The sequence below is a fragment of the Cynara cardunculus genome (assembly GCF_001531365.2).
Source record: "Cynara cardunculus var. scolymus isolate 2C chromosome LG 16, CcrdV1, whole genome shotgun sequence".
Classification (NCBI taxonomy): domain Eukaryota; kingdom Viridiplantae; phylum Streptophyta; class Magnoliopsida; order Asterales; family Asteraceae; genus Cynara; species Cynara cardunculus.
In genome coordinates, this window is record NC_037543.1 from 363,633 (window position 1) to 378,053 (window position 14,421).

At 31.0% G+C, this 14,421-nt stretch overlaps 1 protein-coding gene across 1 annotated transcript; it reads right to left on the minus strand.

Annotated features, from left to right (window-relative positions):
• Nucleotides 1-11,241: 11,241 nt before the first annotated feature.
• LOC112528921 (probable pre-mRNA-splicing factor ATP-dependent RNA helicase DEAH4) lies at nucleotides 11,242-12,310 on the minus strand. Its single transcript, XM_025139958.1, has 3 exons — nucleotides 12,082-12,310; nucleotides 11,862-11,978; nucleotides 11,242-11,425 (listed from the first exon to the last, which is right to left on the minus strand). The coding sequence occupies exons 1-3, from the start codon at nucleotides 12,091-12,093 to the stop codon at nucleotides 11,330-11,332; spliced, it is 225 nt and encodes a 74-aa protein (XP_024995726.1). The 5' UTR covers nucleotides 12,094-12,310; the 3' UTR covers nucleotides 11,242-11,329.
• Nucleotides 12,311-14,421: the final 2,111 nt, after the last annotated feature.

The following is a 14,421-nucleotide window of genomic DNA, read 5'->3' on the forward strand; positions in this document are numbered from 1 at the left end:
ATATAACCAAGTTAACATCAATTATAATTTTAAAAACTATATTCAAAATGTATGTTTTAAGAGTCTATTATTTTAAAATAAAAATATATTTAAGAGTTTATAGTATGAAAATTGTCTATGTAATTAATCTATATTTAGGCCGATTCCACAGATGTTTTAAAGTTTTTTTGGTTGATTTCGAGATACTTTTTCAATTTCTTAGTTGATGTTTACTGTATTTTTAATGTCTCGGAACGCCACTTAAAGTTTAACAGATGCACATTTCATACTTAAAAAATCTACTTGTAGAAATAGCTTGAACGGGTGCACGCAAGCCTACTTAGGGGATGTTTACTTATGACTTAATGGGCTTAATGGATGAAATAGCTTATTCGCACAACCAAAGTATGATGTTTACTTATGGCTTAATGGGCTTAATGGACAAAAGACCTACATAGGTCCTTGCTGCGTTGTGTCCTTCTATATAAGTATGTTTTTCCCTTGTCTAAATTACGTTATTACATTAATTAAAAACATATAAAATATCGTTGTTAAAATATTATTTAAATAACCGATAACCAACTTTTACATAATAAATGTCGATATGATTTATACTGTTACGAAAAGACGAATTCAGTTATGTTCGTTATTTAATTTTAATAAACGATAATAAAAATTTACCTATTGTATTAATATCGTTTTATATTAGGTATGCATTAGTTCTTTGTCAAAAATACACATGTTCTCGTGTTTTTAGAAAATTGTTGCCAACCAACATGATATGGACCTTAAACGTTTTTGAAGAAATAAAGAAAGTTATTTATAATAATTAATTTTTTTAAGTATATAATATTTATATACGATAAATACAACAAATAAGCTCACACACTCTCATTACCTTTGGTAAGATTGAACTCATGACCTTCTAGGAGGCCAAAGACTACAATACCACTAGGTCAAAGACCCTTTGGTTAAGAATAATTATTCTAATTACAAGTTTTACTTAAAATATTATAATTTAGTTCAGTAATTTATTTAATTTACATTCAAGTTTAGTAATTTATTTAATTTTGAGATTTTAACAGCGATTACATTTTTATTATTTGTTCTTATTAGAATTTAATATTTTCGAGTTTTTAAAATTGATTTAGAGTTTCTTTATTTTCATGATCCAAGGTTACCAAAAGGCCTTTGGACTAGCGGTATGTGAGTCTTTGACTTCCTAGCAGGTCAAAGGTTCAAACTCCACCAAAAGTTAGGAAAATGTGTGAGTTTATTTATTGTATTTGTCGTATATAAATATTATATACTTAAAAAAAGATATCAATATTATTAAAATATTTATTTGTACTGATAAAGTAGTACAATATTTTTGAGATTCCATGATTTTTATTACAAATTAATTAAAAAAAAAGTTCTGAGTATCAACTTACTTTGAAATTTTGAAGGGTATTACTATATACACTTTTTTTATATCAAAATTAGGTCAAATCATGTATTAAAAATGTAAAAAATAAATCTTAATGTTAATATGTGGAAAAAAAAATTATTAGCTATGAATATATTGAGTCTACCTCATTTTAAAATGTTTAATTATCAACACTTTTCCTTCACCACATAAATATTTAAATTTAAATATTTCATAATAAATCTTTCCCTTTTTTTCTTCTAAATTTCAATCCAAGTAGGCTCAAGTTGATTTTTTCCTGTTACATTTAGCTTTTAAGAGGTGTTTTAGTCTGAAATCTTATTTAATTCTGATTTATAAAGAGGTGGTATTGAACTCTGAAATCTGAATCAATAAGACTGTTTTTGTAAACTGATAAACGTCTGAATTTATTTAAATTATCTATCTTACCCATTAAAAAGTTATGGTGTTTAATTTATAAATAAATTTATATAATTTCACATATTTATTCATTATCGTCACGAAATTTACATTTAAATCATATAACTAGCATTCATTTAAACGAAAATATGCCATGAATGATATTTAACACATTTAAATCCTATTAAAATACATCAATTGTGAGATGTGATGATTGATTTGGTAATGATCGATTGAGAGAAATGATCGATTAAGGTTAATCGATTGAGAAACGTCGTTGTTGAGTGTTTGAAAAACAATAAGAGACAAATAAAATATTGGTTTACCTCTTACCAAATAAGAGAACAATAAAACATAAATGCCTCTGAAAAATTAGAAAAAAACAAACAGTTTGAATACCTTATCTTAAAGAATCAGACATAAAAGACTTGTAAGAGTTTTTCCTAAATTTTTATTGTTAAGATATTTATAAAATAAATGAATAGATAAATTTAATTTATGTGATTTGTTTTTGAAAAACTCTTAAATAAATAATTAATTAAAAAAAAAATTATTTGGATAAATCCAGTGGTCAAACAAGGGTTTTGACGAGTCACAAGGGTTAATGCCGACCAAATGACGTGAACTGTAGAAGTGTGTCCAGGTTCAACGAAAAGTTCCAATATTTGGCCAAATTCATTCACCAAATCAATGTATTATATTTCTATCATTATGACGTCATCACCTACCTACATATCTTATTTATTTATTAATATTATATTATTTTATACTTCTAAGAAATAAAATATCCCAAATAAAGATTTTGAACTGATAGAATATTCGGATTATTTCTCCAAAATAGAGTTGGGATCACGTGAGACAGATTCATTTTCATGAGACCAATTTTTTACACTTGAAATTTTACAGCAAAACGCTATGAAGATAACCTTATATGTAAAAAAAGGGGTCTCATCGTATCTCACGAAAACAAATTGGTCTCATGTGAACCCAAGATTGGTTAAAAGGAAGAGAGATAACAGAAAATTCAATTTTTCGGAGGCATTTATGTCTTATTGTTCTCTTATCTGGTAAAACGTAAACCAACCTCTTTTTGCCTCTTATTATTCTCCAACTCAACAACAGACCAAAGAGCATTTGGCCTAGCGGTATCGTAGCCTTTGGCCTTCTAGAAGGTCAGAAGTTCAAAATTCACCAAAGGTGATGATAGTGTGTGAGTTTATTTATTACATTTGCCGCATATAAATATTATTACTTAAAAAAAAACTCACAACGACATTTCTCAATCGATTAACCTTAATATATCATTTCTCTAAATCGATCCTCAAATCTCTTGGTTCATGTATTTTAATAGAATTTAATGTGCTAAATACTTATAATTGAGATATAAACTTCGTAATAATGATTAATAAATATGTGAAATTGTATAAATTTATCTATAAGTTAAACATTATAATTTTCTAATCGATAAAATAGATAACTTAAACAAATTTCACACATTTATCAGTTTACAAAAATAAACAGTCTTATTGATTCAGACTTGAGCACCATCTCTTATCAATCAGAAATGAAATAAGACTTAAGACTTCAACACCTATTAAAAAATAAATACCACCTTAGCCTCATCTTCATTATAAATATTATCTTATTGTTTTAAAAAAAATACATCTCAGTTTTAAACGTAACAAACAGCTATCAAAATTATATTAGAAACGATAACGACTTTTACGTTAAGATTCTTTAAAGATTTTCCTTTTCACTATTTGGGAAGGATTTTCGATTGCCTTTTCCAAAACCTTCTCCATTTTTAGAATGATACGTTCGAGTTCGAATACTAATGTTTATTTATTTATGATATGTTTTAATTGAAGTTTATTTTTCTGTTTATGAATCTTAGTTAAAACTCCTAATTTTTTTGATTAATCTGGATATCCAACCCGTTATTTGAGCTGACTAATTTCAGGGCGAATACCCATTTTACCGGTAACCTAGAGTCACCGTATTTGAACATTCGTGACCACAAGTGAATTATTTTGTGAAATTATTGGCTTTATATTATCTATACTATATTATAAAACATTTAACAAAAACTCTTTAAAACCACTTTTTTTTAATGAAACACTGTTTATTGATGCATATTACTTAAAATTTAAGATTACAAGTAAATTGTGCATAAGTACAACTTATTAAAACTCCATATCTGAATTCATGTAACTAACTGCAGATAAACATAATCAAATATTAGATAAATATCTCATTTTAAATATAAAAATTCTAAAAATATAATTAGAATAATTATTGAATTCTAACAGAATACTTAGTTATTATCTTTATAAGAAATTATATTATTAAACCTAAATTAAAATTTTTTGTTACTAAACCTAAATTAAATTATAATTAAAAAATTTAAACCAAAACACAAGAACTTTTAAAAAGATTAATTTGATATTAATAGCGATATTTTTTTTCAAAATTTTATGATATTTTTAAATTTATAATTTATTCAAAAATAAAAATATTATTGTTTTTTTCTCAAAACCATATAAAATCATATTATATCAATATAAAAAAAAACCCAGATATATCTTGATATATTACACGAATAACATTCTAATTATAGTAATTTATGGATATGTCTCTACATCAATAAGATTTGAATGGATGGCAAATCACCAAAAATGATAAGACTTTGAGATTGGAATGCCGACTTAGATATGAGACTTCGAGATTGAAATGCCAACTCAAATACGAGACTTCGAGATTGAAATGCCAACTCAAACATGAATATTGTCAAATATTTAAACAAAATAAAATGCCACTTTTATTTTTTATCAGTTTTAATTAAATAACTTATTAATCATATATTTATTTTCAGAATCAGATCGTAAACTCATTATCAGAAATAAATTTGAAATTTTCATCATAGGATTATATCTTAACGTAAGACTTGGGATCACGTGAGACCAAATGTTTTTCGTGAGACCCGTAAGACCAATTTTCAACTCTTGAATTAGATCTACAATCTGACAATTTGAACATGCATAAATGCCACGAGACTTCTCCATAATCACAAAATTGCTACCGTACAACTTTAGACCATTAGATCATTAACTTATAAATTTGATCAATGAACATAAATTGGTCTTACGGGTCTCACGAAAAACCCTTGGTCTCATGTGAACCCAACCCCTTAACGTGAATTTTTAGTTTATTGATATTTTTGCATGATTGTTAGAACTTGCTGTTTTGTTTCTTTTAGCTTATATGATATTTATCAGGAGTTTTCTCCTTTCAAAAAAGAAAAAGAACTGACTTGCTCAGTCAATTTTCTATAATCATGTCATCTTCTGTTTGTATATTCGTGTTGCAGACCAAAATGAAATGGAAGCCTGCGTTAATCCTTACAAGTTTCGAAAGTAGGGACTATTTAGCAAGAGTGCACATGAAGAAGGTCAAAGTTGGAATATTAAAATTTTGTACTTACTCATTAATCGTGTTTACGTATGCTTCTTTAAATGAAATCGATTACGCAATATGATGTAAATCTATCAAAAAATTTAGGTGTCGTTAGGTTCTTATATTTTTTAAGAAAACAAAGCTTATATTTTTAGGCGTCGTTAGGTTCTATACTATATTATAAAGCATTTGACAAAAACTTTTAAAAACCATTTTATATGCATGAAGTACTGTATATGGATGTATATTACTTAAAATTCAAGATTACAAGTAAATTATGCATAAATACAACTTATTAAAGCTCCATGTTTGAATTCATGTAACTAACTGCGGATAAACATAATCTAATAGAGAATAACATTTCATTTTAAAATATAAAAAATCTAAAATATAATTAGGATAATAATTATCTTCTAACAGAATACTTAATTTTTTATTTTTATAAATATTATATTATTAAATCAAAAATAAATTACTTTCTTATTAAACCTAAATTAAATTATAATAAAAAAATTGAATTAAAAAAATTATAAAAAAAACCAAAACTTTATATAGTAAATTTGATACTAATATCGATATGTTTTTTTTTTAAATTAAGATATATTTTCAAATTTATATTTTATTCAAAAACAAAAATATTATCGTTTTTCTCAAAATCACATAAAACTGTATTATAACATCGGTAGGGGGACAAAATAAAACGAAACATTAAAATCGAGATGTATCTCGCTGCATTGCGCGAGTACTCTTCTAGTTATATTATAAAGCATTTGGCAAAAACTCTTAAAAATCATTTTTTATGAATGAAATACTGTATATATTGATGCATATTACTTAAAATTCAAGATTTCAAGTAAATTATGCATAAGTACAACTTATTAAAGCTCCATGTTTGAATTCATGTAACTAAGTGCGGATAAACATAATCTAATAGAGGATAAACATCTCATTTTAAAATATAAAAAATCTAAAATATAATTAGGATAATTATCGAGTTCTAACAAAATAATTAACTATTATATTTATAAAAAAAAATATATTACCAAACCAAATATAAATTACTTCGTTATAGAACTTAAATTAAATTATAATTAAAAAATTACATAAATTTATATTTTATTCAAATATAAAAATTTATTGTCTTTTCAAAGTCATATAAGACCATATTATAACATCGATTGAGATAAAAAATAAAATATTAAAATCCAGATGTATCTTGCTGCATTGTGTAAATACCTTTCTAATTAATATTAAATAGAGATAAGAAGATAAGGGAAATGAGAATTAAGTGAGGATTGATTAGAGTTATGTTTTTAAATAATTCTCAAAAGAGTCATCGTGTTGAAATTCGAAATCGTCCAAATTTTTAATTCCACTAATCGGATTTAATAATCAAATATTTACAGGTCGAAGGATTTGTCCAATTTTTTTTATTGCTTATGTTTGTCTATTAATTTTAATAACTCATTTCGACACATCTTATTTTTTTTCTCGAAAAGTATCTGTTCTAACCCCTTTTTCTAGCGGGTCATCCCACCCAAGCTTTGCCTAACATCTTATTCAATTAAATATTTTTGGATGGTTGGGTTTTTAGGAGGAGGAGAGTTAAGTTGAGAAGCGTAAGAATAGATCTTAACCTTTGGATACACATTAGGATGAGATGCGTTGGGGTGAGATGCACCAGATCAATCGCTGTATCAAAAATGATTCATGGGTGAGTTTGAAATTAAAGGTGATCAAACGTTCTTAGTTTAACTTTTATTTTCACATGATTATTCGTCTATCTCATTAAACCTATTATTTATAAAGGGCAAAATAGTCATTTCCCCCCTTTTTCTTCTTTACTAATTTGTCGGTAAGAATTGGTAGCAAGTTTTGTTTCCATGATGTCTTATGTTTTTTAAACAAATTTTTTTGAATCTCTCTCTCTCACACACACACATATTGTTGGATTTCGGTAAGGAGAATTAAGGTGAAAAACGTAAAAATAGATCTTAATCTTTGGATGCATGTTAGGATGAGATGAACCTAGATGCACCAGATTAATCGATTAATCCCCGTACCAAAGGCTTCATGAGTGGGTTTGAGGTTAAATGTGATCAAGAATTTAGATCCCATACTACGTTTCTTACATTAACTCTCGTTCTCACATGATCTTTCACTTATATATATATATATATATATATATATATATACACACACACACACATAATATATATAGGGTTGGGTTCACATGAGACGAATATATTTTTCATGATACGTGTAAGAATACAAAATAACACTTATAACTTCACAGTAAAATATTATGAAGGTAAAAAAAATTAGAACCTTCATAGGAAAAACACTGTGAAGATTACCTTCATAATATTTTTCCTTGTAAATGTTTAGTGTTATTTTGGTAATCTCAAATGACCCCAAGTCTCTCTCTCTCTCTCTCTCTCTCTCTCTCTCTATATATATATATATATATATATATATATGAGAGATCAAATGAAAACCACCATCATTTGTAAAAACCGTACAAACCACCCTCATACGACGATTTCATTGTTTAATCTTACGAAATTTTTTCATGAAATTATTTAATATGGTTATGAAATTGTTTCATATAATATTTAATAAAAGTTTAATGAAACTGTTTCATATATTTTTCTAAAATTAAAATAATGAAGATGATAATATCCATGATTAACTCCCTACACAATAAAAATGACTAATCAACCTCTCATAATTAAAAAAAAATGAACAAAATAAAAAATTATGATTGGTTGAATGATCACTACCAAAAAAACGCACTTTTTCCGGCGGCCAAATCCGCCGGAAATCCGCCGGAAAAAGTGATTTCCAACGGATTTCCGGCGGATTTGGTCGCCGGTGATTGTTTTCCCGGCGGAATTTCCGGAAATCCGCCGGAAAAATATATATAATAATATTTTTTTTAAAAAAATAATGTTTCTAAAAAATTATTTAAAAAAAAAAAATACCGGTGGATATATCCGCCGGAAATCCGTCTGAAAAATATATAAATAGTAATATTTTTTTTTTTAAAATAATATATTTCTAAAAGAATTAATTTTTTTTAAAAATACCGGCGGATATATCCGCCGGAAAAATGTATAAATATTAATATTTTAAATTTATTTTAAAATTAATATTTAAAACCTTCAAATCTATACAATATTAAAACTGAAAATAAAAAGGCGAAATAGAACTAAATATCATACATTAAAGTGAAACTACAATTATTCCAACCAMACAAAAACTAAATTGTTATAAACAAAACTAAATTGTTTAAAGGCAAAAGACAATATTCATTATGGTGGCGGGGGGAATGTTGAGATTGACTGAGCTGTGTAACCAAAGCAGCCATATATTGAAGTCGTCTATCCTGTTGCTCCTCCCTCTGTCGTCGTCGCTCCTCCGCCGCCCACCATCGCTCCTCCTCCGCCAAACGTCGCTCCTCTGCCGCCCGCCATCGCTCCTCCTCCGCCAAACGTCGCTCCTCCTGCGCCATCCGTTGGCGCTGACTTTGTTCCTGTAAGTCTCTAAGTTGGCGCTGACTTTGTTCCTGTAAGTCTCTAAGTTGGGTCTTTAAGGTTTGAATTTCCTATAAAATAAATAAAACGTTATAATATTTAATATTAATTATAAGCTAAGTCGATAAACATCATCAAAAGAAAAGAGACACATACGTGCTTATCTGAAGACGATGAACCACCTTCCGGAAAGTCCCCGGTCAAGACAAAATTGAGATCTTAATTGTACCCAAACCCAAATAAATTATGTGTCAGTTCAATTAGTTGTTAATTATATGTAATATCTCTATTTCTAACGTAAATCATTTGAATTATACCTCATGGGAATCCAAATCCCTCAAAAACATTCCTGCAAACCAAACGCACCCTAAGTAACATTCTCAGAATTATACCTTCTTCCAGGAAGCAATGTACCTTCCACTGATAACATAGCAGCTATAGTCAAAGCTTGAGGTGAACAACCACATTCATTTGACTCCTTCCACCTCAAACTCAAATGTCCCCAGATTGACCAGCTATTATGAATGCATGCACATATAGCTTCATAAATTGCTATCACGGTACTAAATGAACAAACAATATGCACTTATAATGTCAAAAAAAAAAGATGCAATTTGTTTCAGTTACGTTGAAGGTAGGGTAATTTTAATGCGCATGTGTCTTCAAACCCAATAATATAGCCAATAAAAGAAAGAAAAAATTTGGCCACCAAAACAACGCCAATTATTACTTTTTGCCCAGAAAAATGTAGTATCTAAAAATCTACGTTTACAAAAGAAAAATATGAACTATGATTAACAATGTAAAACCGAAGTCTTTTCATTTTAGCATATACTCAGGGGCGGAGGGCCTAAGGGGCCTATAGGGGCCCTGGCCCCTGTGATTTTTTTCCCACTTAGCATACAACAGTGTAATCCATTACCTTTTAGATTCAAAAATTTTCAACCGGCCTCCCCCTTCCAAATCCAATCCCGAGAAGCGAGCGAGAGCGACTACCCATAAGGCCATAACCCACTGCCGAATGCAGCCTGTGTGTGAGGACGAGGAGGGCGACCAGCGTAGAAGGAGGCACAGAGCCATGGAGGCGGAGGCGGCGACGTTAGGCGGAGGCGGCCCTGCAGGCGGAGGCGGCGGCGGCCAGCCACGGTAACTCCCGGTCCCTGTAAGTCCGTCCTCGGTCCTTCTCAGTTCTACTGCTTGCTTCTCTGCTGATTGCTGCTTGTGATTGCTGCTTGTTGCACACTTGCACTTCACTTGCACAGTTGCACCTTTTTCTTTTGAAATCAAAACCCAAAAGGGCAAAAGTGGTGATTTACAGTTTACTGATTTAACATTTAGGTGATTATTAGGGCTAAATTGACTGAAATTGGTTATATGGTGATTTACTGATTATTAGGATTTAGGGCTAAATTTACTGAAATTAGCTGATTTGGATTCTCTTTTGCAGTGTTTGCGCAGTCTTCAACTTCTCTCCCATAGTTTCATTTTGTTGAAATTAACTTATACCACTTAACTGTTGCTCCATTTCGATATCTAACACACAATAACATTACTGTCGTTTTTGGTGTCTAGCATCATGTTTACTTGCAGATACTAATGTAACATATAGAATGCTAAATAATTTATTTAAAATGAAGAATACAACTCATGAATAATTGGATATAAAGTAAATTCTTAGAAATTAGAAATCTATTGTATACTCAACTACCAAAAGATTCTTAATGGTCATTGTTCTGCAGAAGATGAGATACTCATCAAAGAGAAGTTCTAAAGAATTTGTATTGCCACAAGATTTTATTTACCAACAAAGAGCTTACTTCAAAGAGGATGATGAGTATGAACTAGAAATGGAGGGTATTTGCAATTAGGTGATTATTAGGGCTAAATTGACTGATTTACAGTTTACTGATTTAGCATTTAGGTGATTTAGCATTTAGGTGATAATTGAAGGAGGATGATGAGTATGAACTAGAAAAGGAGTAATACAAGGAAGACTAACAAAATACAAGGCCTAAATGATGTCAAGTTTTCTAGAAGATCATCCAGGTCTTTGATGGGTTGTAGTGGGGCTATAGGGGATGACTTAAGAACTGATGGCTAAGGAGGAACAAGGGATCCTTAGTGTATCATAGTCTGAAGGGTCTTTAGTGTATTTTCCCTTTTCTTTTCTCACGTGCTCGGACAACTATCCCGTTTTTTGACAGGTGCTTGTCTTACTTGGGTCGTTTTCTATCCTTTCTCTGCATTTGATCCCCTGTTATTCCCTTTTCCTTATTCCATCTTCAACCCATGAGTAAAAGATAAGTGTGTCTGATTGGATAACCCCAAACCTTACTAACACATCGTCCCAGTGTATTTTTGGCATTTTTGAAAATATATAATATTAGATTCGGCCCCTGCGCTTGGAAAGTGTGTGTTCCGCCCCTGCACATACTGCTACTACGCTACATACGTAAAGATTAGCCTACAAGGTAACTAATTAGTGACATCAAAGTTGACAAAATAGCAAACTTTCTGGCAAAAATAGAATCTCTTACACAACACCATCAACAGTCAAAGACGTTTCACCAATGTTTGTAGCCACAATAAAACGCCTACAGTTTGGAGGAGGAGGACTAAACACTCGCACCTGCATAATCATACGGGCAGTGAGCCATCATTGGTTATATGAGAAAGATATAGGAGAATAAAAATAAATGTAACATTTGGGTCGAGATAGATGGATTAAATGAGAAAGATACACGAACATAAGAATGAGTATCCGACACCAGGAAAAAAGTAAAGTGAAACAAAAAAAGAATAAAAACCTAGATGTTCAAAACCATTAAAAGACAAATGCTTATAGCCTGTCAGCAAATTGACCTCCGGAAACAAGGGGTGCATTCTGAGTAACTCAGGCACCCAAAAAAGCAGTTGAAGAATGACAATATATGTCATTTAATAAGTTATGTGAAACATAATAACAAGTAGTTGTATGTATGACATCCGGATAGCATTGAGACTGCAAGATAACAGAGAAATACTACTGTAAGTTGACTACATAGACATTAAGATGAACAACTTGCCTGCATTTCAGGTGGCAAAGAACCATGAAGCGGAAGGACTATGGCATCCATACAAGATCCTGCCTCAAGGTTTCGAATTTTTTCCTCCAATTTCGAAACCAACTTCTCTATATCATCCTAAGAGGACCTTGTCATTTTCCAAGAAAGATAACATAGTACAATATGGAGAATAAATTATCACAAAAGAAGTAAAAWTTGTAAGGCATGAAATTTTAATTACCTGTCCAGTCATAAATATCAAAATGTCCCCTTCTGGCTCATTGACGTGTATGTCTATAACAGAGTTATCATAAAAGCCAAGAAGTAGCAATTAGTTATTTGGTATAGCATACTAGATGATAAAAAGGGGAATAGCAATGGTAAATTTTTGATGCAGGTTAGAACATTAACCAGTAAATATGAAATGCAAAGTGCAAGTACAGAACAAATCAAACAACCACGATGTTTTATGAAGGGAGGAGAAAAAAGTTGTGCACTTACCAAAAATACACTGTCCAAAATCTAGTGGCTACATACTTCAAAATTAAAACTTCAATAAATTGAGTCATACCTGTCCAAACTCATGCAGAGTGCACTTTTGTAAAATGACAGTACTTTAGCAATAACTATGGCCTATAATCAAGTGAAGCATGCTAGAAGCAGATATTAGGATTCTACTTTGTTTGAGAAAATGCATAGATATATCTCCTTACCAGTCATATTCCATCAAAATATCAATTAAACGTACTTGTTTACAAAGGATTGGGAAGATAGCTTTATTGGAAGTTGTTTCACATACTTATCTATCTAATCCACACACACCATCAACTTTGATGGAAGAGGGGAGATTGAAGAAACTATAATGGATAAAACTAGACAGATGCAATTTGTCATAGAAGGAAAGTCACAATGGACACTTGAAAAAGCATGTAGGCATTCTTAGGCTGCTCAAGAAGTAGAGGGAGGCAATGTTACATTCTCACAACCGTATCTTTTTGTACCAAAAAAGTAGCAATCTTGGCTATAAAAAGAAGCAATTTTTGTATACCAAAACAAGAATTTTATACCTGTGGATTCCTTGCAAATTTACACAAATATAAAAAAAAGTGGGCCATGTGAAAGTTGGAACCTGTGCTCTTGTTTACTTAGGCAGATCTCTATTGCTTCACTCAAAAACAAACAAGGCACCATAGACACAAGATTCATGGGTAAGAAYAGAAGGTTTGATTTGGGGAAATTAGAAACAAACATGTATCTTTAACACAATTTTTACATCTTTTTTTATTGCAAATATCTACTGTTAACCCAATATGTTTCCTAATTAACTACACCTATTCAATTCAATTTCTATATTCATATTTTTCCCTAAAACTAACTAACTCACATATCCATTCAATCAACACTTTCTACTTAATTATGAATGTTCTAGAAGGGTTTCTTGATTCATCAACATGATAATGAAAGTAGATAAAAAGAAATACTCTAACTAACGATGCCACATCAACAGCTTGAGAGATGAAAGGTTGAAAATGAATTGAAATGGTGATACCTGTGCTGAAATCTCTTCAGGGGCAAATTGTCCAATAGACAATAGTAGAACAATGTAACTTGACATTCCCATGGCAAGCAGTAGGCTGTAGGACTCAGAACAGCAGAAGTGAGAGAACAGAGAAAGACGGACTTACCGGGAGGCGGGAGTTACCGTGGCCGGCTGGCCGTCGACCGCCGAGTGCCGCTTCTGCCTGCGTCTACGCTGGTTGCTGCGCTCTCGTCGTCTCGCGCCTCGCCTCCGTCTGCGGTCTGCCGTCTACGCTGGTCAGTGACGTGGTCACCCTTCTCGACTCCTCGTCGGCTTGTCCTCACACAGGCTGCACAGCCAGAGTGCAGTCGCTCTCGCTCCGTCGCTCGCCTCTCGGGATTGGAAGGGGGAGGCCGGCTGAATTTTTTTGTGTTCTACAACCTAATGGATTACACTATTGAGGGTTAATTGAGGGTTACCGGTGGATTACATCCGCCGGAAATTTTCCTTAAATTTTAAAAGACCCGGTTTTCTTGAAATTTTTTGAAATTTTTAAAGTTTCCGGCGGATACATCCGCCGGTAAGATAATTCTTTTTTAAAAATAAATTAAAATTAAAATTATTATTATTATTATTGTTATTATTATTATTATTATTATTGTTATTATTATTATTATTATTATTAATAATTATTAATGTTATTATTATTATTATCATTAGAGCCCAATACGATTCCACCAAAGCCCAATACGATACCATCAAAGCCCAATACAGTTCCACCAAAGCCCAATACGATTCCGTCAAAGCTCAATACAGTTCCACCAAAGCCCAATACGATTCATTAAAGCCCAATACGGTTCATTAAAGCCCAAAACGTTCCACCAAAGCCCAATATGTTCCATGAAAGCCCAATACTTCCATTAAAGCCCAATACGATTCATGAAAGCCCAATACTTCCATTAAAGCTCAATACGATTCATGAAAGCCCAATACTTCCATTATACCCCAATACGATTCATGAAAGCCCAATACTTCCATTAAAGCCCAATACGATTCATGAAA